This window comes from Diuraphis noxia, unplaced genomic scaffold (genome assembly GCF_037042655.1).
Source record: "Diuraphis noxia isolate RWA-SAM2 unplaced genomic scaffold, SU_Dnox_SAM2 contig0004, whole genome shotgun sequence".
In the NCBI taxonomy this organism is placed as follows: Eukaryota; Metazoa; Arthropoda; class Insecta; order Hemiptera; family Aphididae; genus Diuraphis; species Diuraphis noxia.
Genome location: NW_028301714.1, coordinates 26,875,786 through 26,901,740, shown reverse-complemented (window position 1 = coordinate 26,901,740; position 25,955 = coordinate 26,875,786). Strand labels below are relative to the sequence as shown.

General features: G+C 28.2%; 1 protein-coding gene across 1 annotated transcript in view; it reads left to right on the top strand.

Moving 5' to 3' along the window:
- Positions 1–25,646, top strand: part of LOC107166441 (protein tolkin-like) — a 57,344-nt gene extending 31,698 nt beyond the window's left edge. The window contains exons 7-19 of the mRNA XM_015515107.2: positions 3,515–3,644; positions 4,914–5,129; positions 8,383–8,505; positions 9,713–9,864; positions 12,966–13,161; positions 15,711–15,833; positions 22,196–22,356; positions 22,442–22,450; positions 22,696–22,882; positions 23,310–23,563; positions 24,045–24,258; positions 24,359–24,609; positions 24,940–25,646. Coding sequence (XP_015370593.2) covers positions 3,515–3,644; positions 4,914–5,129; positions 8,383–8,505; positions 9,713–9,864; positions 12,966–13,161; positions 15,711–15,833; positions 22,196–22,356; positions 22,442–22,450; positions 22,696–22,882; positions 23,310–23,563; positions 24,045–24,258; positions 24,359–24,609; positions 24,940–25,296 — 2,373 coding nt within the window. The 3' untranslated portion in view covers positions 25,297–25,646. The remainder of the gene's footprint in view (positions 1–3,514; positions 3,645–4,913; positions 5,130–8,382; positions 8,506–9,712; positions 9,865–12,965; positions 13,162–15,710; positions 15,834–22,195; positions 22,357–22,441; positions 22,451–22,695; positions 22,883–23,309; positions 23,564–24,044; positions 24,259–24,358; positions 24,610–24,939) is intronic.
- The last annotated feature ends 309 nt before the right edge of the window (positions 25,647–25,955 follow it).

The window sequence follows — 25,955 nt, the reverse complement described above, 5'->3', positions numbered from 1 at the left end:
CAAATGACTGTAATGGTTCATTCAAAGATAAATATCGTCAAAACTATTAATTCATCCGCCGTTTCAATCACTGTTATGTCGATGGAATCACCATCCGTTAATACGATTGGTAATCTACGCAGTGTTTTATAAGTTCATCACATGTCATACTTTTGATGATTTAAATTTCAACAAGAATATGAATAAATATATCTGGATGTTCTTTTAATATTGTTGAAATATTTCAGTAATATGTTAATAACAACAACGAGAATAAAGTTAAAAAAAAAAAATAACTTTCAATAAACGTAGTTTCGGGTCATTTATGGTTCACCGATATTCTACCCATTTTACATATTATAATACATTTACCTAATAGCCTAATTTTATTATTCTATAAATTCTTTTATTTAGCTTATTGTTATTAATATTATCTATCGAAATATAATATAATAATAAATAAATTAAAACATCGGTAAAAACCTAATCATCTCTTTATTTTAATAGCAGTAAATATTGACAGATGATATTATTTTTATGATTAATATATAAATATCGAACGCAGTTATAGTTCACACATGTCACTGCAGTAAATAATTAAATTTTACTCTTTTGGCAGATTCACTATTTAAGGGGTTCAAATAGGCAATTTCAACAAAATATTAAGAAAATTGAAGTCAAACAATTTAAAAGTTTTACGATTGTCTAGAAATACCATGTAAATTACACGCTGATAGACTGCTTTATTATTTCGAATAAAAACCTATACTACTCATATTTCATAAAACTTGTTGTCAGCCATAATAAATAGGTCTCTTAAGGCAAACTTATCTGCGATGATTTTTATTTTTGTAATCTAAATTCAATTATTTTGTATTATAGAGTTGTTGGCACAAAAGCGGAAAATTGCTTATAATTCAATTATTCGACGCAAGTATTATTTAAATATTTATACCACCGTACATTTTTTTAATACAACGGGCTACGCGCGTACTTATTTTAGTTATTTTTCACTCGCAGTCAATCAAAATACAAATAATACCATTGGTTAAATATTGTTCATAAAATCAATACGTATTGATATACGGATTGGATGTGAATGTTTATAATAATATTAAACTCATCCGATTCGTTTATAGAGCCGAACGACTATACGTCATATCAACATCGTTATTCATGGTCTATGATTTTATTATGTTTGAACACCACGTGTGTGCGATGTAACCGGAGGTTCATTGTGGACGCTAAATCTAACACATAATATAATGTATTTTTATATTGTTTTAGTATCCGTACATCTGTCATTTTTTATGGGCGTTCACATGTGTGTTTTGAAAATGGATGATACGGAAGGTATAAATCGTGCGAAAGGGGAGTGGGTCCAGTTTACGAAACACAAAAAACAAATTTTAATAGTAATATTTTCATATCCAATGACATTCGTGGGAGCTGCAAAGTGTAAAAATCAGCGTTTTCCCGTTTAATGTCTGTGCACGCGTTCGTAACGCTTTGTCGTTGTCGCATTTACATTTTCTGTGAACGTACATAATATATTATATATTACACGCGTTACTATTTATATAAAAATCTACTATCGTGCGAAAATTGCAATCGACATAAACTCACCTCTGTACCTATAAATCATGTATTATATACCTATAGATATTTATATACAGAATGTGTCGCCACGTGTTTGTCATTGTCTACTATAAAGAGTGATTTTTATTAATATGCTCATCTCTATTTTTCCTTTCAATATCAAATATTTTATTCAAATTCTTATTTTTAAAATTTCTAAGTTTACTTAAATACCATATTTTCAGAACTCTGATATATTTTATACCACTTTGTAAGGAATGCGTCTTGTGGTAAACAAGAACTGATCGTTTCTGATTTATATACCTAAATCAAAATATTATCAAAAAAAATCTGTTCAATACTAAATTAAAAATTGAAATCGAGGTTCCTATTTGAAAAACAGGTGATTATATTGTTGCAGGATCTTTTTTAAGGGGTACAAAAAATGTCAAGGTTTTGAAAATATAGTCTTTAAGTGAATAAAAAAGTTCTAAAAATCAAAATTTTAATATAATTTGCATAATTTAAGCATAAAAATTGAGCAAGCATTCGTAACGTTTGTAAATATCTGAAAAAGTGATCGAAATGAATGTTGCACTATGGCACTCGTTGACTTGGGTTTTAGGCCTTATCCGTTATCGTGGCTTTCGTATCGATAGTGTAGTTGTGTTATATTTGCGGTAATTATTGTACTATTTTCTATGATTTAAATTATTTTCATCAAACCTAGTTTTTAAAATGTATTTATTTTGAATTATTAAAATTAAAACGAATTTGTGGGTTTTTTATCTTCCTAGTTATCAATTCATCATCGAAAAAAGGTTTTGATGAGAATACTAAAAATATATTAATTTTTTTTTTTCATAAAATATTAATAATAAATTTAAAAAATGTCCACACGTATAAAGTAAATACTTAAAATCCCTAAAAGTAAAATTGCACTATTTGTACTTTCCGAAAATGATGCAACATAAATTGTCTTTTTTTAAATCGTAGAAAATAGGAAGATAGAACTTATTTATCATTATACCAATATACTGAATGTATTAATATAAAAAAGTATTTAATAATAATTTTAATTGTTCTTACACTATAAAAAGTTTATGATGAACGTTATATTCTACACGCCTTTATGACTGAGAGGTATCTACGCACCAACTTTAATATTGTACCTATACTTACTGTTTTGTTAGCGTTGATTTAATAAAATCGTTCACGCGTAACACGACTTTTGTAAATTATATACCTATTTCGTTGTTCTGCAAAGGCAAGAATAGTATACGTATTATTATGAATTTTTTATATTGCCCGTTGGATGACATGCTTTTAACGTTTCAAGTTAGTGTCTTGGACGTTATACGTTATTATCGAATTAAATTTAAATTACAATACAATCTATTATAAATATATTTATATATATATATATTATATTATACACATGTCGATTCGAAATCAAATTTTTTATTTAATTTTATACACTCGCCACTTTGTACTGAAATATATTGAAACGGCTATACCGGGGAAATTATTGAGCACTGCTACTCGTCGTTTTAGAGTGTGCTTTTCCTTGCATTCGTTGAATATTTGCGACTTAAAAGTTACAATACTGTAGTCTTAGTTGGACGGAGGGTATTTGTTTCTACCGTTGTAATCTCTTTGTACTTAAAAATCTTTTACGTATTTTAGCTCTTATATATTATTGTTATATTTTTAACGAGTCATGGCATGTATTATGGCTGAGTGGTGAAACGTTCGATCGAGAGAGGCTTATTGCTGAAGAGCATATTATATTGTATTTTATACAGTTCATCATATAATTATATTTAACGATAATAATGAGCTCTTCGACTGGTCAACAGTCTTTCTATATTTAGATCATAATTAATGAACAGTGAACATATCAAATTGTTTGTTTAAATAATATCTCTATTTCAACATTGCGTTATCTTATTTGCAGGGATCGTATTTAGAGACCATACATCCAATAGATGCGGTAAGAAATTTGAAGAAACGTCCAGAGATCGGACAACGTGTCCGTCTCAGTGAAGGAGACATAGCCCAAACGAAGCTTTTGTACAAATGTTACAGTGAGTAAAACAATATTATTTAATTTAATTAATATAATACCGAAGCTGACCTCTGATTTGAAACATATGCGGTATAGGCAACTGATTTTACATCTATGACTCTTTTAAAGCGTGGATATACATGTACAACTCAAAAAATGTTATTCCACGATTGGCTAAATTCGATAACATATTATTATTATGAAAATACTTTTTGCACGTCATTCAATTTTGCTGGTTGAATTGATATTAATAGATTTTAAAAGACAAATATCGTCAAAACGAGATAATATAGTGTACAATATTAATTTATAAATATAGATATTTTATTTAAATCGTACACTTAGTCTTACAACCATAATATAATGTTTATGGTTCACATAATAAAAAGAACTATCATATTTTTTTAACGTTTATTTGAAATGTGCATAAGAACTTATATAGGCTGAAGATATACTTTCGCTCTACCTAGTAGTGGAACTATATAAATTACAATGTTTTACAATAACAATTATTTAGAATTTAAATATTCCTGCGGATCGACAGCTTATATCTTCTAAAAAAAATCTCATCGCTGTTTAATTGGTTTGAATGTAAATTTTTATAAGAAGATTTCTATGATTATATTACGTAGGGAGCGTTATTGCGTGATAGGAAACTTTTATATGATACAACGTCAGTTTTGGAGGCTATGAAGTTGATTGCATGTTATGTGCAGTTGAAAAAAGTTGTAGATATAGAGATTCAAGCAATCATTATAATTTATTACTATATTATTATTATGATGGGATGGATTAGAAAGCTAGGTTTTCACGAATTGTATATAAATGCTTAGCGGAACTTTCTTGTCTGTAACTTAAATAATATTTAAATGTGTTCTAAGAAGCAATATAAAGTATGATAATATGATAATTATGATATATATATACATAATAAATATGATAATTTAGTTATATTAATTTAGTTAGTATGGCATTTGATCGGAATAAATTGTATAAAGAAACACTATATTATAATATAAACCTTTGTAATGATGTTGCGCTGCGAAGTTTTCTAAGATGAATTATAATATTAATTGATTAATGGTTTAGAAGAAATTAAAAGTATATCATGTGATTTCGGAGTTATAATTACATGACGTAATAGTATTTTTGTGTGACTGCATGCCGGGGGTTGGATTTAGATTTTTGACTCAAACGATGAAGCGTTTTCCGAGAGAGACGGATAATATTCAAAATAGTTGAACGAGAAATTTATTCACGTACCTAAACTAATTGTTATTTTTTCAAGGATGTGGAAAGACCTTGCAAGAGAACAGTGGAATTTTTGGTTATTCGCCCGAACCTGGACAGGAATACGGAGACAGGTGTGAATGGCGTATTACGGCCACCCATGGCGAACGTATTGTGCTAAACATCACTGAACTCGACATATTGAAATCGGACCAATGCAACACCGATTATTTAGAAATCCGTGATGGGTACTGGCACAAATCTCCACTGCTTGGTAAGTGTTTAAAATCATTGTCATCATATTACAGTAAACTTTCGATTTATATATTGTACTAGTTAGGTTTGTTAAATAATATCGTGTCGTGAAAACAATATAGAGAGCTTTCACAAAGTTTTGACGTGACCTTTTCTTTGGATTATTCACCGCATGTATATGCAGTAATGAGTGCATAGTTATTGTGACATATTATTTTAAAAGTCTCATTGTTTCTTGCGGAAACAGTTGAATTTTTTCACTCCAATTATTGATGTTGTTGCAAAGAGCGGTGTTCAAAACACTAAATAAAACAAAATGGAATTTACAATTATTTAAAATTTGCAGAAGCAGGTGTACGAATATAAAAAATAAAATAACATATAAGTGCACTACTTATCAATTATATAGTCACTACTAACAGTAGGTACCTTTTTGAAACACTGCAGTTGTGTAGGTATTATAAGCTAATTATTAGTTAAAGAGCTCTTTTAATGCATTATGTTTAATATAAAGCAAAAATAATTTGATGCTTTGTAAACAAAACTGTTCCGTAAACAATTTTCCTTTGATAAAACGTTTCGAGGGAGAAAAACATTTTACATTACCACTATAGTTTAAGGTACCTATTTTGCCCGGACGATTAAGGATAAGTTTTGATTTTCAAACCAAAATTCTTGTGTCATATTTTATAGTTAGAACATAATTTTCAAAGTATTACTAACTAGTAACTATCTATATCGTTTTTAAGGATAGATATAAAAATTCAAAAAAAAAAAAATTGAGATTTATTTTTGATTCGCTGCTATGTAATACGAAATTTACTATTTTGATTAGTTTTAAACTCGAAAATAATCTAATGATAGACAATTTCTATTAAAACAATTTCGATAAATTTAGCAATAAAGTGGTATAAACTGTTAAATTAAACCTAAAATTAAATAATAAAATAGCTTAGAACCATATTTTTATTATTAAAAAGTAAATACCGACGATTTTTATTTCTTTTGTTGTATACTTGACACATTTTTTTAAAAATAATAATAATAATAATGAACTAAAAATTGACCTATTGTTCTGTATCAGTACATACTATTATGAATTTTTAATTATTTATAATGGAATTAATAAATGATTAAACTTAAATTAGTATAATAATTATTGTATTAACTTTTATGATTATTTGATAAAAATAAATCTTTTAATGATTCAGGATAAGTGTTTTAAATTGTATTGGATTAAAGGCACTACATAATATTTTCTCTGGATAAAAAAATTATTTACTGGTAAAATAAAGTGGTTCAATTTACGGTATCTAACTTTTTACAAGTATACAGGTAACACGTATATCTATGAAAATCCAATATATATAATATAGGTAACATTAGACATATGTTATTATAGTTACTCCTTACTAACCTAAAATTCAAATAGTTGTTAATAACGTGTTATTAAAATTACAGTACAAAACATATTATTGAGACATTCTTTTTTAACACTTGTTTATTCTTGATTTTGTTACATCAAGTATTTCATGACTAAGTGTTTGGAAAAAATTTGCATTTTTAAGTATTTATTTAAATTTTATTTCCAGGTTAAAAGTACTTAATACTTGAATTTAAATTTTTATGTTACATTATGCATTCAATATATTTTTGTTTTATAAGAAATATACAATCTGTACCCTGTGGCACAATAATAATATGAGCTAATTTACAGTGACATGAATGAGTTGTTGGAAGAAGCCACCCAGTAGTGGCTCTTTCTATTGACTTTTTTTTTAAAAAACTTCTTTTTAACCATTCGTTTTTTAGTTGTTTAGGATATCTCTGCACCGTTTTCTTTTTAGTCGTCGGTGAGGATTACCAGGAATTTCGTTTGATGCTAATTCACGGATTAATAGATTTATGTGGGCTATGAGACGATCATGAAAACTTTTATAGAAGTATTTTGCTTCTTCTTGGACGGTTTTTAGACGGAGATCGGTATGGAGGGGTGTGAATTAATATGTACGCGGGAGAGTTAGTAATTTTTCTTAAAGTTATATTTTGAAACGATTGGATTTTTTTAATATTTAAGATTTTAGCATTGCTCCATAGTTGTATACCGTAGGTTCATATAGGTTTGAGTAAGGATTTGTATACATTAGTAGTTTAGTGTTTAAGTTTGCGTGTTTATTATTAATGAGGAGTGTTTTAAGCATGCGTAGCTGGGAATTCAGCTGCAACCGTTTAGTTTTAATATGGTGTGCCCAAGTGAGACGACGATCGAGTGTTATTTCGAAATATTTAACGTTAGAGGTTAAGGGAAGTTGGATATCATAGAGAGTTACAGCCAGACGTTGGACTTGCTTGAGGGTGAAAGTTGTATGAATTGATTTGGCTTGATTGTCTTTAAATCGCCATTCCCTGTACCAATCCTACATTTAAGAGAGATGATTTTGAAGATAAGTGAAAGATAAAACAGGGTCTGTGCTAGTTGATGCATTCAATATACACAAAAATATTAATAATCTTTTAGTTTTTTTTTATACAGTTAATACATTGCTAATTAATCACAGGGCACAATAATAACAACTGTACTGAATCATTATTTAATTGTATTGTAAACTTGGTATTGTTTTTTAGAATAATTAAAAAGTTATGTATGATAGAATTAAAAACAAAACGTTTTCGTTTAATATTTTTAGACGTCTAACATAAAACTTACAACTGTATTATATTTTGTGCTCATTAATAAACACTACATTTGTTTAGATCTTAAATTAAACTATTAAGATTTATAAATTGTTCTGAATTTTAAGCAATTAATCCAGAAAAATATAAACTATGTACCCATTGTACCCCCTGTATAAAATAAGTAATAATCTGAAACGCTTAAAATTTAGTTTTATTTTATGGGAAATGTATTTTGTAAAAACAACAAGTTAAATTTTATAGTTAATAAAATATACTTAAATTTCTTTTCGATTTAGCTGGACAGTATAACCAAATACTATTTGGTGGTTATTACAATGAGGCCCGTTACGTTGGCGCCTGAATTCAGAAATTTGACTCAAAATCTGCGTCGACGACTCATACATTATTGATACAGTTTTGTAACAATACAAAATTTTAATTTGTACATCCTCTTTCTCATAAACTTTTTAAAAACTATTACAATAATTCTGATACTAGCTTTACGTTCAAATTTTTAATATGTGATTGGCAGTGTATAGAGCTGTAATTACGTATAATTATTGAATATTATATATATTGATCGTTTTTTAATATAGGCAGGTTTTGCGGGAGTGTCCGCATCCAAGACCTCATTGTGACTGGCAATAGCAGAATGCTCATCAGTTTTATGATATCTGACAAAGGCACAAAATACAAAGGATTCACGGCGAGTTACGAAGGTTAGTGAATATACATTATTTTATCTATTACGTAGCGAAATTTCAAAAATCGCCCTCCAGCTAAAATGAGCGAAATTGGTCTAACCAGCCTATGATACTGCTAAATCGTTAACTGTCAATGAGTATATAATATTACTAATGATGAATGATGCTTTCTTAGTACTCTATGGTCATTCATGCTATTGATTTTATTTTTCCATGAAGTCATCTATTATAATTTAATACCGGATTCAAGTGCATTTAAAATTTAAATATATGTACTTAAAAAGCGCAAAATAAATTTTGAAAATTATAGCTATTTATTTATGGTAAAATTATACGGTAATATCGAAATATTAATGATGAAAAAATGATCATATCCATAAACTACAATATTATATTTTTAATATTTTACGTGTATTGTAAAAAAAATGTACAATTTATATTCTACTTGAAAAATAATAAGTAACACAATATTTTCTATGTTATGAGTTTCGGTTGAATTATAACTATGGCTTGTAATAATGTGTTGAACGTAGAAAACTTTGTTCCTGTGATGTCTCAAAATGTTTAGTACTTCAAACAATAATAATCATAATGGCATAATTTATAATATTATGATACCTACAATATGCATTATTAGTTTTATAATTATATTGTTCACAAAAATTGTTCATACCATACTTCAGTTTAGATTATTTGAGTATGTTAATTTAGAAACATATCAAGATGATAGTAGCTCACTGGTGTTTTTATTTCTCCGGCCCCACGGGCAACATAAATAGAACGTATTTACACAGAATAATTTAATTTTTATGGTTTTGAGTAAGAAAATTGTTAAAAAACCTAAACTATAGAAGATAATATTTTTGATGGTATGATCTATCGATCTATCTAAATACTGTTCAAAACAATTGAAACATAATTTGAATTTACAAAATATTTTTTTCACTTTGAAAGTCAAATAATAATAAAATATAAAATCGATTTTTCAAACCCTCAAAAATATTATACTTTTTTATTTTTTTAATGGGTGGTTTTACCCTAACATCTTATTTTCCTCTAAAAATCATAAAAAACGATTCTAGATAAAAGTGTTTTATTTACCTATGTTTCGTGCAGACCTGTGAGAGAAAACAAATATTGTGCTAACATCCTCTTAAATACGTCTTTTGCGGGTTTTTATAGGTTGATATTAAAATAACTTATATTTTTTTTTTTTTTATAGCCGTTTGCGGGGGAGAAGTCATGGTGACTGACGAACAAGGGCACTTGGAATCGCCCAATTTTCCTGACGATTATTTACCGAACAAAGAGTGCGTTTGGAAACTTACAGCACCAGAGGGATACCAAGTTGGATTGAAATTTAACGTATTTGAGGTACATTTTTGTATTTTCATTCCGGTGTAACTAATTTATTTTTATTATTATGACACATAAATTGCCCGAGAAAAAATTAAAAATATAAAAATAAAACATTTCGAAAACAGTTTGATTAAGTCATTAGATTAATATACCGGATAATCCATTTAACGTAAAACATACGCATATTATAATAAGTTACCTGTCCGATCTTTATAGATCGAGATACTTGAGTATACCGATATATTGTCTTAAAATATGAAACTAAGAGTGTATGTTATTATTGTTATTCAAAAGTGCGAAAAAACTTAAAAAATGGTAATGATAAATATAGTATTTTGTTACGACCTAAATTTTAGTTTAAAAAAAACATTAGCGTTTTATGAAATAATATTATAATATTGTCTTAGGTACTTTAAATAGACCATTTAGTGTATTATAATGATTAATAACTTCATTAAACTTTTTTCGAAATTTATAATTTTTTTTTTAGTTTTTCTAAGAAAAATATACCAACTTATATTTAAGCAAAAGGAAGAGCAATCACTTGATGGTTTCTCCTTCATGCTTTTGTGTATAATTTGTATATTCTCTAATAAAAAATAAAAAAATAAAAAGTTCTTCTAGGAAAATAATTAAGTTAAACATATAGATATTTATTATTATTATAGAAACATCATATTGCATAAAAAAATAATTGAACTCAACTTCAAGGTAAAATAATATAAATTAACAAATTACATAAAAAAGACATATTAAATATGAATAAAGTAAAAATTAAATTTATATAGTATAAAAATACATTTTACTTAAATACTTAATAAAATGACGTAACCTAAAAAAAGATCAATAATAACAGAAATATGGTTCGCTCATAACTAAATCCTAGGGAAAAAAAGATGCGGACTATAATTATTAATTAAAACGGAACATGAAACAAATTACTTTGATACTTTCAATTAAACCAATCTTTAATTGTCATTCGGCTGAGTCAATATTACTATGTATCGTGTACAAACATGAATTTGAAAACTTTCCTTCTTAACTTACATTATGCCATTTCTAGTAAGGGAACTTATAAGTTGTACGAATTACTGGAAGTTGGTTTAAAACTAACCATTTTGATATACAGGTGTAACAGAATGACCTGACTAAAAAAAAAATTATGCTAATTCAACGTATGACAAAAATAGTTAATATTATATGATATGTAAATAATTTAAGAAATATACTCATATTAGCAAATTCTCATAAATCATATTTAAAAAAAATATAGAAAATTAATATTGAATTTATCTCATAATTGTATAACATAAAATGATTTGAATTAGTAAATGTAATAAACTTAATAGTTTCCTCGTTCAACAAATAATAACATTTCACATTTTTAATGTTTAAAATGTTATTAGTTTAACTCTTCGGATTAATTTAGTGCTGAAAACTTAATGTTTCTAGAACTACGATTTTGCAGCTACCGCTAGGTGGCTTTTGAAAAGTATATTCGAGCGTGATATTCCTTATTATCATGTCTTACTCCGTCGTTCCGATGGTTTATTGTTCAGCTCGTAAATTAATAATAAATCGTCCAACTTTTTTTCTTTCAATTAAACAACTAATCTAATTAACTGGTTTTCATAAAAGTTGAATATTCTCGTTCGCAATCAATAGGTACCAACACTATAGTTTCGTATTTATTATTACCAAATTAGATAGGTACGTATATATATAAACAAATAAATTATTATGTGGGTGACTGAAAACTTGTTCGGTAATTGGATTTTTTGCCAACCATTTTCACGCATTAATTATAGGCGTATATAAGATATATATATATATATCGACGAATATCAATCATATTGTTTACTATTATTATTATTTTTATATAATATATAATATTTAATTCTCACCTTTAGAATAATACTGCCGCAGTTCCACCACTCAAAACTCATTAATTTCGAGTTATGAGTATTTTCGAATATTAAAAATTTAGCTTTATAGAAAGCCTTATTAAATATAATTTTTCATTTGACTTCCAAAAAGATGTGTTAGTATCGACAGTATCACATTACTCGATTTTTAAAGCGACATAGCTTTATTTACTTTATTTGTCTATACACAGAAACTTTCCGTTACAGTCGTTACAGACACCTCCAAATATTTGAAACAATTTCAATGATTTAGGGTCTCACTTATATTATTATTTTTTATTTATTCAATTAATCTACGGATTAAAAATTCAATAATGCTTAATTTTGATTTATGGCGTTATTGCGCTAAATAAAAACTCATTTTCATTTAATATTTTGAGCGTACAACAGAGCAAATGTTGTGGTAGTATTTTTTTTTTTTTAATGATCAAATAAAACCCGGCAGCTACATGGCTATTAGTTACAATACATTATGGTATGTTTACAAGATTTAAGATTTTAACAATATTTTTTTATTTTTTAAGAGGTATTTGGCGTAAGAAACTATTTTCTTAGTATTTATATAATAAGGAAAAAAAACGAGGAAAACAATTGCAAATTATTAAATTAAGTTATAGAGGCCTGTTGACTTCAAAAAAACTATCATTTTATTGTTCTCCACAGCATTGGGTCCCAATGCGATGTCGAGGGTCGTATCCAATCCGGTGTTTTGTCGTTCTTGCTGATATTTTAGGCATTCTGTTGTGATGTGTTTCACTGATATAGTATTGTATTTCATTATTTGTGACACTGTAACTGTTTATTATGAAAAACGCCAGTCTTATATTTTCAAATAGAAATTTTTATTTCCACGTCTCAAAACATGATACTTTTGTATTAATTTCACATAAATAATTGTAAAAACCTAAAAAGCCATAATTCTAATTTCTTGGGTTTTAGAAGGTATTTCGTAATATTTAATGAAATTATAATTTATTAAATGCATGTTATTTATGTGTTTATAGTTTTAGTTTGAAATGCATCGGGAAAGAACTCTTTAAAATAATTTAGTTTTAAATTTAAAATAGCTGTTTCTCATTTTCACTCATTTTTTATTCATCACAGTCCATTAATGTTCTACAAGAAAAAATTATTATATAGTGTGTGTGTGTGTGTGTGTATAATATATTAATATGTTTTAATCCGACACAGATCGAAAACCACGACAATTGCTTCTACGATTACGTGGAGATTAGAAACGGACACTCGGCCGACAGCCCTTTGATAAACAAGTATTGCGGCTATAAACTACCATTGGACGTCCATTCCAGCACGAATAAACTGTACGTCAAATTTCTGTCAGACAGCTCTGTGCAGAAGGCCGGATTTTCCGCTACATTTATGAAAGGTATGTCTACCGTAAATACTAAGTGTATACACGTTCGTCGGCCGAAACCTTCTTTGTTTTTTTTTTTTTTATGTCCAAATGGATTGTAAATAATTTTAATCGGGTTAAAAAAGTATGAATGTGTCCACTGTACTCAGTGTGTGTATACATTATGATATACATTCAACTGGATTATGTCATTGTAATAACGATTCTGTAAACATAAAGGCGTACCGTCTACAATTTTGAATGGATTAATTCTGAATCAAAAAATAAAACCTGGGAATTATTTATATATACAGGGTGTCCAGCGAGGATTTACCCATTGCGATATGTCTTCTGAGGTAGTAAATATACCAAAATCTGTTTTACTTTTATTAGACTCGCACAGACAAGGGCTATACATGTATTTTAATTTTTGTTTTATTAAATTTTGAAAAAAATAAAGATACTTATTTTACAGAGTTTATTTTGCGGAAAATCTCATGGTTTTTAATATTTTTTTTAGCTTATAGAAAAAACGGTAAAAAACTGGTTTTTGCTCGGTTGGCGAGTTCCCCTCTACGGCTAATAGATATATTTTCACGGGACACCCTGTATAGGACATAGGTAGGTAGTAACTAATTATATAATCAACTACTATAGAATATTATTTATGTTTTTAAAGTAAAAACTGATGTTTTATTTATATTTCAATATTTTATCGTTCAAAATATTATGATAGCTCATTTAGAATATTATTCTTTTGCATTCGTAGTTTTTATTTAATGTTTTTGATTAGTTTTAATAATTTCTATCAAAAACTTTTACTAAACTATTTTATTTTATAAAAATTAATAATATCGTGGTTTTGATTTATGGTTATTCTTTCACATTATTTGAGTTTAATATATTATACCACGTTTGGAAAAATTTTTATTTTAATAAACAATTCAAGAGATTAAAAAAATATCTTAAAATTTACTTTTGAAATATATTTGAACTACTATTTAACATAGTAATATACTATATAATATTATTTAACGTTAAGTGAATACTTAATAACGCTTCGATATAGTTATCATTCCAGGCAAAGAGTGAAATACTGATTGTCAAAGTATAATATTTCCAATGTCTTGGTGCTGTTGATATTAATTTGACTTTAATCATTAATACAATTTAATTATTTAGCTTTCAACGATAATGTATTAATTTAATCATTGTAAACACTAATGGCTATGTTCTAATATAAGCTATGCTCATAAGGGTGATTTTTAATATAGTATATGTAATATATACATACAAAATAGATAATGAATATTTAATTTTACTGCTTTACTTAACTTATTTCAAAAGTGAGGAGTAAAGTCCATGAAATTTGAACATATTTGTCCTGTATCAGTTAACTAAAGATTGTCCGCTAATTATTATTGCTTGTAATCAAACGTGAAATGAAAATATTCTGCGTGTATTATAATTATCTGAAAATATTATTTCTAATATTTTTTTTTTTATTAACAGTATAAATTATATATATATATGTATTATGTCGGTTTTATTGCACATTAAAATACTGATTTAGACAAAAGTAAAAAACAATATTATAAAAGTATATATTTATGTTCTTCGTGAATTTTATATTTTTATCAACACATTTTATCATAATATTATGTTAAACGAATATTTTAAAATTATAATTAAAAAACTGAGTTTTCTGATTTCATTCGTAATTTAAAAAATATACCATTTTAATAGCAAAGCACAAAAAAAATTAAATTTGGTCATAAAAAACATACTTGACGGGGGATGAATATTCGGTTGGCTGTTTCGTCGACAACCGCCTGTTTTTTCTACACCGTTATTTCATACACAATATATTCATATACAGGTACTCAAATCCTGTGCTACGATGACGTTTAGCGTGTGTTGGATATTAAAAAAAAAACATATTTTTTTGATCATCAACTCTAAGGCCATTCGCATATAAATAGGTTTAACGTTGGTTTATTGATTTGACATTTGAAAAGGATCCAATACATAGCTTTGTAATGATTGTCTGGAATGGGTTATTTATTTCTGGCCTCCATGGTTTATTTGCAATTTGCATAATGTACGACAATATAGTGTTTTACTGAAATTTTAGTATTGAGTGTTATGTTGGACACAATGAAGGTTAAATATTGTTATCAGATGGTGAGATCCGCGTGAGATTCTCATGTCCTAAATCAGTCTATTCAGCGCTACTTTTTCCTTATACGATTTAAACTATTTTGGTTCGATCAGAATTCAATGGAGTGTAATATATATTTTTATATTCTCTCAATTTTTTTCTATAATATTGTGTCATTCGTTATTTTATAGACGAAAGCTATATGCATCTAAATGTATTATTAATTTTTACATTCAACTATTAATGATAATAAATAAATAGTTTTTCACTTTGAGTGTTATCCGTAATAATTGCGGTTCGAGCTGCTATGGATGCCTCCCCAATCATTGTTATATTATTGTTAAGCTAATAATAATATTGATTATGTATCTATCACTATTAATAATGATTTTATTTGTTTACCTTATTCCGTTTTCTGCAGAGTACGACGAATGCACATCGGTGGACCACGGATGCGAGCAGTTCTGCATCAACACGCTGGGTGGATATGATTGCGCCTGTAAAGTGGGATTTGAGCTGCATTCGGATAATAAGCACTGCGAAGGTACATATTTCAGATAATATTATTATTATAAAGGTAGCCATAGAAGTTTTATATTATATTATATTATTTCGTATTTCTATATAATATTTTACATTCAATATCGGACTCGTAGTGAGCCATTCATTTGAAAACCACGAACGATGGAATTCTAAAAACGAACGGTTTGACTATACTATTGTGTAAATGTAGTGGTCGAAATGGTTGTAAGCCGAGGGGATTTATTTTTTTCAATAACATTTTATTTTTGTGGTTATATCTCCGCATTCTGCTCATTTACGAAAACATTTATTCACCTTGTGAAATGTTTGTGTGTCTATAAATGGAGGAAAGATAGTCGTTCACCGGTAAGATTTTGGAATGGATTTGAGATTACCAAGTCGATTTGCGGCAGACATCATTCGTGTTTATTACGTCGTGAACGATACCGAATTAAAATTTATAAATTCTCTCTCTTACCGGCCTCTTTTTCGTACTTAGTGAAGTATAGTAAATTAAATAAATACGCAGATTTTGGGCTTACCTTCATTTCGACTTTTCCATATTATCTTTTTTTGTCATTCTTTATTAATTGTTGCTGCTATTAAATAATTATTTCCATCTTTAAACCATATTATCCTAAAAGTCTAAATGTACGGTCTGTATAATACTGTAGTATATATATTGCATACATAATAGCCAAATATACTACGAGTATATACTATATAGTATATAATCACATACAAATTCTCATTTTATTACGACATGAAAAAAATTAGTTATTATTTTCTATCGGATAATGAAACGGTAAATGAAAAAAAGACTAAACAAACCTAGATAATCGAAATCAGTGCAAACATTATGACAGTTTTAATTAATTTTTACGAGGTTGACAAAATTTGTGTGAATTGTGTAAAAAAATTCACTCGGATTCTGGGTCCCGATTTCAGCTACCTAATTAAGTTATAAAAATATTCAAAAAAAGTTAACGAACGTTTCTTTTTACTGATATAACACATTAATTTCTCAATTATCGTACCAGCATAATATCATTGATCAAAATATACACTTATAATATAATAACTTATTCTATATAACATATATAGTTAATCAATGATGATATTACATTCATATCTTTTTTATACCTTCTAATAATAGTATAACGATATCCATGTCATTTTTGAAAATTTAAATAAATAAATAAAATATATTATAGAAACACAACGAGGGGGCAAGTTTTGACCGTGGGTCTAAATAAAAGCTTTATACTGCATATTATATTTATTATGTTAATTTTATAATTATGATAGTTATAATAATATAAATCATCGTTCATCATGAAATCGTTATCGATAACGCGGCGTTTTGATTATGCAATATGACAACATGTATGCATAGGATGACGTCCGGTCGGACAATTCGATTTTTATCGGGTGCTTAAGATATTGTGGTCAACGGTATTAATAATAATAAATTATTATTATATTTGGTTGTATTTAAAAACTACTCTCATGATGGTGATATTAATGTATTATCACAATTCACAATTATTGTCGGGTCTCCGTGGTTGTACATTTAAATCTCGAATAAATAACAACTTTATCATCAATGTCTGTGATGGTTAATCGAAAACTCAAAACCGTGATAGAACAGAAGCTTACTATACAGTTAGCGAATTTCGATATAGGTATCTATATTATTTAAAGTATATATTAAATGTTAAAATCTCTAAGAATTGTAACGATTTAAAAAGACATTTATTTTATTATAAACTCTATTTTCACTCAGTAAATATAATATTATACTTATGTTGTACACTTGTTGATTTTTCGGAAAAAAATTTAACTCGAAATCTTACCTGAAACGCTTTAGAATGACATAAATATGGCACAATATTAAGTTATATTTACAATGTTACTGATATAGAATTTTGAACTGTCGCAATTTTCAGTTTATTATTTGTGTGATAAATGTCCTAAATATAATATTTTAATGATTGTCTCTACGTTTAAATCCATATAATGTTCACCTACACTTCAAAGGACTTTTTAAAGCATGATATATTTTATAAGGAAATAGGTATAAGCACTTTTATTTAAAATCAGTCATAACTTGCAGTAAAATAAAAAAAACCATTTATAAAAATATGCTTAATATTTTATAATATTAAAGTGATATATTATGGTTCATCATATGAAATACTTGGGCTATTTGATAATATTAATTTATTATATCGAACACGTTGAAAAAAATCCTGCAAATAACATGATTTATATACGTTTATAATATTACTAATGTCGAAAAGTATGAAAGAGGTAAAAGCATAGGGCGTTTGGCATTGGTGTAATACGGTATCATTTATAATTTTATGTAGTGTAGGTATTATTGTTTTTCTCTGTGAAAAATAATATTTTTGTATTCGTGATTAAACACGGTACAATAATCATTAATTGAAGTTAAAAAAATTATTGGAAAAAACTAAAACAATATACCATCATTAGTTTTAATTTCGTGTTTTATTAAAACGTCTTTAGTTTGCCCGAATTCATTTGAAACGTTAAGTTAGAGCGAGTAATATAAATTAACATAAAATGGTTTATTTAATTCATTAATTGTTAGTATAAAATTAATTTACTTTAACACTAGTAAAATTAACAGCAATCACTTAAAATTGAAATATTTTTATAAACATAAACTGCAGTTTAACAATGAAATTACATTAATGCATTTCGATAATGTTTTAAATCAACAGAACGAAATCTGAGTCCGTCCAAAAAATCAATAAATTAAATAAATATTAATATTTTCTCGGACGTATTTAATTTTAATAATAATATTCGATTGTTAAGAACATGCGATTACATTCACAAATTATTTTGTATAAGAACTGTTCAATTAGTAATTACTATAGTATTTTGGTGAGAATCATTTTTCCCTATACCTAGGTATTTTAAAAATGTATATTTTTTAATATTTAATATTTTGAAGTTTTTATATTTATTTTTTAAAGAAAATTTTTTAAAAAGTTACAATTTTTCTTATAGAAATTCATTATTTTAGTATGAAAAACATTCCTGGTACATTTTTTTTTTTATTAAGATTTTGCAGAATTTCACTTTTCATTCCGTATAATTTAACTTTTAAAGCAATTCTTAAAATAAATTCAAAAATCTATCTTTCTCTCTAATGTTTCATAATAACTTATGCCCACACTCATTTAAAAACATTTTTCAGAAATGTAAAATATATTTATGCCAGTAAAAAGTTTACCATGTAACCTATTTTTTTTTTTTTGTTAAGATCATTTAAGTTTTATGCTCTATATAAAATACTAAATTCGTCATATGACAAATAAAAGTTTCAGAAACATCAGATTAAATGTACTAACATTAAAAAATGTACAGGGGATATATAAAATATATATCATATATAACCACGAAAGTATTTATACAATAATTGTTCTACGGATTACAATTCGTATAATATATTAAGTATTTGATGATGATTATTTTCGTGAGTTAATTGTTCCAATTTCTAACAGGATATGATTTTTTAAATTGCTTAGGTACGTTTTAGTTCAACTTATATGGAATTTTAATAAATATAGAATCAATAGAGAACTTTCTAGTAATCTTCTCCGATAAAAAGTGTTTACATAAAAAAAATCCACAAGTAAATAAATTTAAAAAATGTGATTATATAAGATCACTTGAACTCTGGTAAAATAATATAGATGAATGAAAAAGTAATAATACAAACATGGAAAACTTTATTGCTTAGGGTATTATGACGGATAAATACGATTACGGATATATAGGTACTTTGAATACATAAGTGAAGCAAACACACTTCATGCCAGTCTTGTGCAATGCAGTTGATTCTCAAAGTTTGGAATAACTGGTGAAACGTTATTGATGTCATACGAAGTTTAGCAAACTTACGGTTCATACAAGTCTTAACTTGTCAGTTTTAAAGGATTTTTAGTTCTTACCACTGTGGTCTTAAGTTAAAATCGAATTTCGTAATTACTCGTTGTGACTAATATTAATATAATTTTAATCAATTTCATTATATTAATCTCCAGGCCACATCTCGTTTTTAACGTTTATTGTTACGGTAATCATAACGAATTGTTTACCTTAATTTGATTATATCGCCTATTATGTAATCTAAATGATTTCCGGAACTGCATTAGTGTCTGCGGATACCTATATTATACAAGTAGATTTTTTAAGAATACTCACCCTATTTGTATACTTAATTTATGCATTTATCCAAATTATAATTTTTGAATTTTTAAATTCACTTAATACTATATTTTTGAATAAATGAGATTTTTTGAATGACATAAGGATGATCCAGTTACATTAAAAACTTCTATTTATCATATTATGAGAACTGTTTTCTTAACTTTTTCATTTTTAATTATGCAGCAAATGTTTAATATTGGGATGTCTCACTAAAAATTTGAAATAGTTGTTTTAAGTTTTATGACTTTATGTACTAAGTAGAATTAATTGTAATAGATTAATTAGATTGGCGGTTTAATGGTATGAAAATATGACTATGATCTATAAATATAAATATATTTTTTTAAATGATCCAAGTATAAAGTAATACTATATCTAATATAGTTTATATAGCTTATATTTTTTAAATCTATTTTTAATTATTATTATCTTTAGTGTATAACTAATATTTTAATAACTTTGAAACTACTTATTAAAACGTCGATTTAGATATATCAACATTTTTAAATAATTTATCCGCATAATAATTTGCAGTTTAAAGGGTGGTGGATCTCATTTGAAGTCTGTATCGCCATAGGATACTCCTTAAGCAGTACCAAACAACTCGGGAAATTGAAAATAATAGGGTTTTTAAGTATACTTACAAATTCTGAAAGTCAGAATTCGATTAAATGTACTATTAATGGGAAAAGTGAAGGTGAGCATGCTTCAAAATTCATCTTGTATAATATGTATCTATACATACCAGATACCATGATACTTGTTTAGGGAATAATGTATATATATATATATTAAACGATTATAAATAAGTTCTACAGACATAATGAATCGTTTTGGACTTCTTTAATCTAGAAAACAATATTACTTATTTCGATACACTTTTGTTTTTTTTTTTCAAAGGTTATCTACTCGTATACATTTATACTTACCTGTGCGCGTATAATGCATATAAAACATTTAAAAGTATGTTAAAATCTTAAATTACAATTTTAGATTCAAAAACTTCAAAATTTCGATATGCTACATAAAATAAAAACTTCCTATTGATTCGGAAAACAATGTCGTGTATCAAACACCCAGGTTTATTCATTAAATATATTGTACACTATGAGTTTTTTGATATTTTAATTATTTTATTTTTATAAACATACTTTCCACCAATAAATATTTGATTATTTTTCAAATTGGTAAAATGCTACTATTACCATACACATTTACGAGTGTTTATCAGTATACTGTTAATGTAGTATAGTAAATATCTGTTAAAATATATTTGATGTTATATTTTATTAAAAATTCAATTAATAAATTAACGGCCATTATTTTTTCACCGATTCGTTTGGTGATGTATAATTTAAGCTTTGCGTCGGATAGTATAATATATTCCCAGAAATAATTATAATATCGTCGTCGTTATTAATTGAAATTTATTAATTGGTTGAATAATTAAAATCATAATTAGCATAATATAGTGTTATATAGCTGTACATTTATATTTCGTGTGATGTGCCGATGACATATTTTTTTATATATCGATATATTATAATCATTGAGTGCCATTATACAATGCTTATAAGTGATGATAATAATAATAATAATATGTTTGTCGGTAATTTTTCGTTGCGCGTGTTATTAAAATAAATTTATTGAACGCGTTATATAATATTTTTATTTTTTTTCTCTTGAGATAAATAACCATATTGTTTTATTTTTACTGTCGCTATTATTAACCTATGCCACTCATGTCATTAAAATAATAGGCATGCAATTATATAGTGCTGTAACAATAATTATTATTGTAAATAAAAATTGTTTTTCATTAATGTCAATTTCACAATATTTTTTTCATTTTTTTTATTCCAGCAAACAAACTATTAAATTTGTTTATTTATTTAAAATTTTTAACACACACTATACTGTTACATAATTAATTTATCTGGATAATGTATATAGTATTTTTATAATACTACTTTAATATAATAATATAATTATTATGCAGTTAAATCTTAAATTGTATCGTTATACTATTATAGTAGGTACATTATAATATTGTATATGAACAAAATAAATATATCAATTGTAATATTAATAAATATATAAGTAATGAATTTAACAATACACATTCGCTGTTTTCAGACGCTTGTGGAGGTATAATCGAAGCAACCAATGGAACGATTACAAGTCCTTCGTTTCCAGACTTATATCCCGGAAATAAGAGTTGTATATGGGAGATTATAGCGCCAATTCAGTTCAAAATCACACTGAACTTTACGCATTTCGACCTAGAAGGAAACAACGTAAGTCAAATTGCATCGAAGTCGATTGTGATTTCGTATTCCACGTGGATTACGTATTTATCTAGTTTTTTTTTCTATTTTTCAGTTACACCAGGTGAGCTGTAAACATAAGAATAAACAATATGTCCGATGGACAGATGCGAAAATAATATAACTTAACTAATAATTTTTTATCGTTCGCGGCGCGCTGTCATCAGCACCAACCACGTGTTGATGTATATATACATGTATACAGCTGATGCGCACTCTCGACTCTCGTAGTTCTCTTGGGACGATCGTTGTTTTATTTTATTCAGTACGTGACATAACGTTTGTCTTGGTTTTTTTTTTTATCCATAGGCCGAATGTGAATACGACCGAGTGGAAGTGTACAGTAAAATCGGTTCAGATAAACTCCGGAAGCACGGCGTGTACTGTGGCCAGGAAGCGCCATCCATGATAACTTCTGAGGCGAATGCATTGCGTGTAGAATTTGAGTCGGACAGCTCCGTACACAAGACAGGATTTGCGGCAGTCTTCTTTACAGGTAAGACACTATGTGCTGTACCAGTTGTTCCCGAACATTTTTTTTTCTAGTGGTTCTCGCTTTGAACTTTGAACTCAATCCTGCAACCACAGTGCTCTGTTATGTATATACTACGAGAAACAAGAATAACATACGAACATTAATTTATATGGAAATATTATGTTTTATTTTTGACAATGGGAGTTAGAAGTCAGGTTCTGCATTGAGGCAGTTGCGGTATTCGGTTTGAAAGTCATGACTCACGTTTTTATAAGATTGAATTTGAAACTAACAAAAAATCATAAAATAATATCTTGTAAGCCGTTGTGCCACAGTTAAATAACTCTAAGTGTTCTCATTTTGTTTTTAAACTCCACTATCATAATTGCATAAGAACCAACCTCTAGTATAAAATAAAATATATAATATGGTGTTGTCTTGTTCACAGACATGGACGAGTGCGCCGTCAACAACGGTGGGTGCCAACATGAGTGCAAAAATACACCAGGATCATACGAGTGCACGTGCAACAACGGGTTTACATTGCACGAGAACAAACACGACTGTAAGGAGGGTGGCTGCAAGCACGAGATTTCGGCCCCACGCGATGTCATCAGCAGCCCTAACTACCCGGACTCGTATCCGGGCCGAAAGGATTGTGTCTGGCATTTCACAACCACCCCGGGCCACCGGATCAAAGTGGTAACAATGAATTGATTAAAATAATAAATAAATAAAGTAAAAACAGTTTAAACAAAGTATACTCCCTAAATACATAGTTACTATTACGGACGATACGAATAGCATAGGTAGACTGCAGCTGAAGTGCATGATGAATAAATATCCTATGTTTCACAATATTTTTCATTTTTAATGGTGCACTTAATATTATACAGTGTACTTAAGGTCATCAGTAAATGCGTACGAGTTTTATAGTGGGTACGTTTCCGGGCCATACTGTAGGCTGATCATTATCATTGCAATATACATAAAACGGTCGTTATATTATACCATTTTATACAATAGCGTATAATAATAGCATATACGTTTGCGTCGAACCGAATAACATTAGTATTATACTATACACACTTAAACAGGGTCGTCTCAATTTCAGTGATCTTTCGGAGTTAATTATATACGATTATGTTAGTGGTGATGATGATGATGTTTGATTATAATATAGATCTTCGATACTTTTGAAATGGAACCGCACCAAGAGTGCGCATACGATCACATAACGTTCTACGATGGGCCCACTCCGGATTCGCAAACGCTTGGACGGTTCTGCGGCTCTAAGATACCGCACCCCATAGTATCCTCGTCCAATCAACTGTACTTGGCCTTCAAAAGTGATGCTTCTGTGCAGCGTAAAGGATTTTTGGCCACGCACAGCACAGGTATGACAGCCATCGACGACGCGAGCAATCGCCATGCAATTATCATATAGCTGCTTATAGGTGATAGATCATAATAAATTATTCCTAATCGTTTTCACAGTTTGCGGCGGTAGGCTGATAGCCACGAACAACGTAAAACACTTTTACTCGCATTCCAACTACGGCGATTTAAACTACGACAGCGACGCTACGTGCGAATGGACCATCGAAGCCAAAGCAAACATGAACGTGCACCTGACGTTCTTGACTTTTGAACTGGAAGACGAAAAAGATTGCATGTACGACTACGTAGAGGTGTGGAGCAGTTTGGACACGAGTGGACCGTTCTTCGGAAAATTCTGTGGACCGACCGTTAGTATATATCATGATAATATTAAACAACGTTCAGCTGTAAAATAATATTATTACTTGACGTATCATTTACGATTACGATCAGTAGAATTGTATAAATAATGTCGGTAGTTGTTTTTGTCCGTTTAAAATCTTAACAAAAATTAATTTTAATGGTGAGTACCTACTTTAGAGCGTCATACTCCGAGAGATAGAGAAAAGATTGTAATTTATTGTATCTGTATATTATTATGCCAATAACGTAGTTGTAAACGTCTTAAATGAATAACCATCGACACATCCCAAACCAAACCAAACCAAACCTATAACCAGTGGTTTTTTCATTTTCAGAACCCGACGGATGTGATATCCACAAACGATGCTTTGTTGCTCCGGTTCAAGACAGACAGCACAATCGTTAGCAAAGGATTCTCTGCATCGTATATAGCCGTGGAGTCGATGAATCCCAGTGTCGAATATTCGTCGCTAATAACTGATGAAGACGACGTAGACTTGGCATATCACAAGACCAAAAAGAACAAGAAGAAAAAGAACAAATCGTCGCCATCGATATCGAACCAGACAAACGGCAATAGGGACAACGATGACGACGACGACAACGATGGTGGAGGTGGTGGTGACGAAGACGATGACGACGACGACGAGGATGACGAGGACGAAGACATGCTCGCCGTCAAGAGTCCGTAATGGAGATATAATAATATATAATATATAACATAGTAACCCGGCGACGACGGACGGTTATAAATAAAAAAAAATAAAAAAAAATACTTAAAATGAAGCTAAACATTAGTTTATATAATAATAATTATTATTCAATTAGCGATTTCTAGAATATTACCTCTACGAGACCCCTATTTATAATAACAGTTATTATTGTGCCCGTTGTACCCGTCATATTATATTGTTCTTCGGATCGTAAAAAACTGCACCGCAGTTCGCGAGCCGTGAACGTTATGTGCCAAATAGAAAACAATCTTCTTACTGTGTCATACATACAATTATATACAAAAATAATACGTATCGATGTCGTTCAAGATTGTATTAATTCTTTTTCGTGATCTCATATAATATATTATATGTTTGATATATGATATACGGGCTCCTCGAACTCTACGATTATAATGTCCAGTCTTAGACACACCTGTCGAAATCTTCACCAGTTTAATAATATTATTATTATCCAGTTTTTTATAATAATATAATATCACCGATCGTACCGTACAATTCCCTCCCCGCTTGCGGTACGCAAACCGATCGATCTCGACGTGGTTTCAATTATTATTATCACTCGTTTTATTTTTGTATACGTTTCGATATTTTTTTTTTTACTGACGGTAACAGTA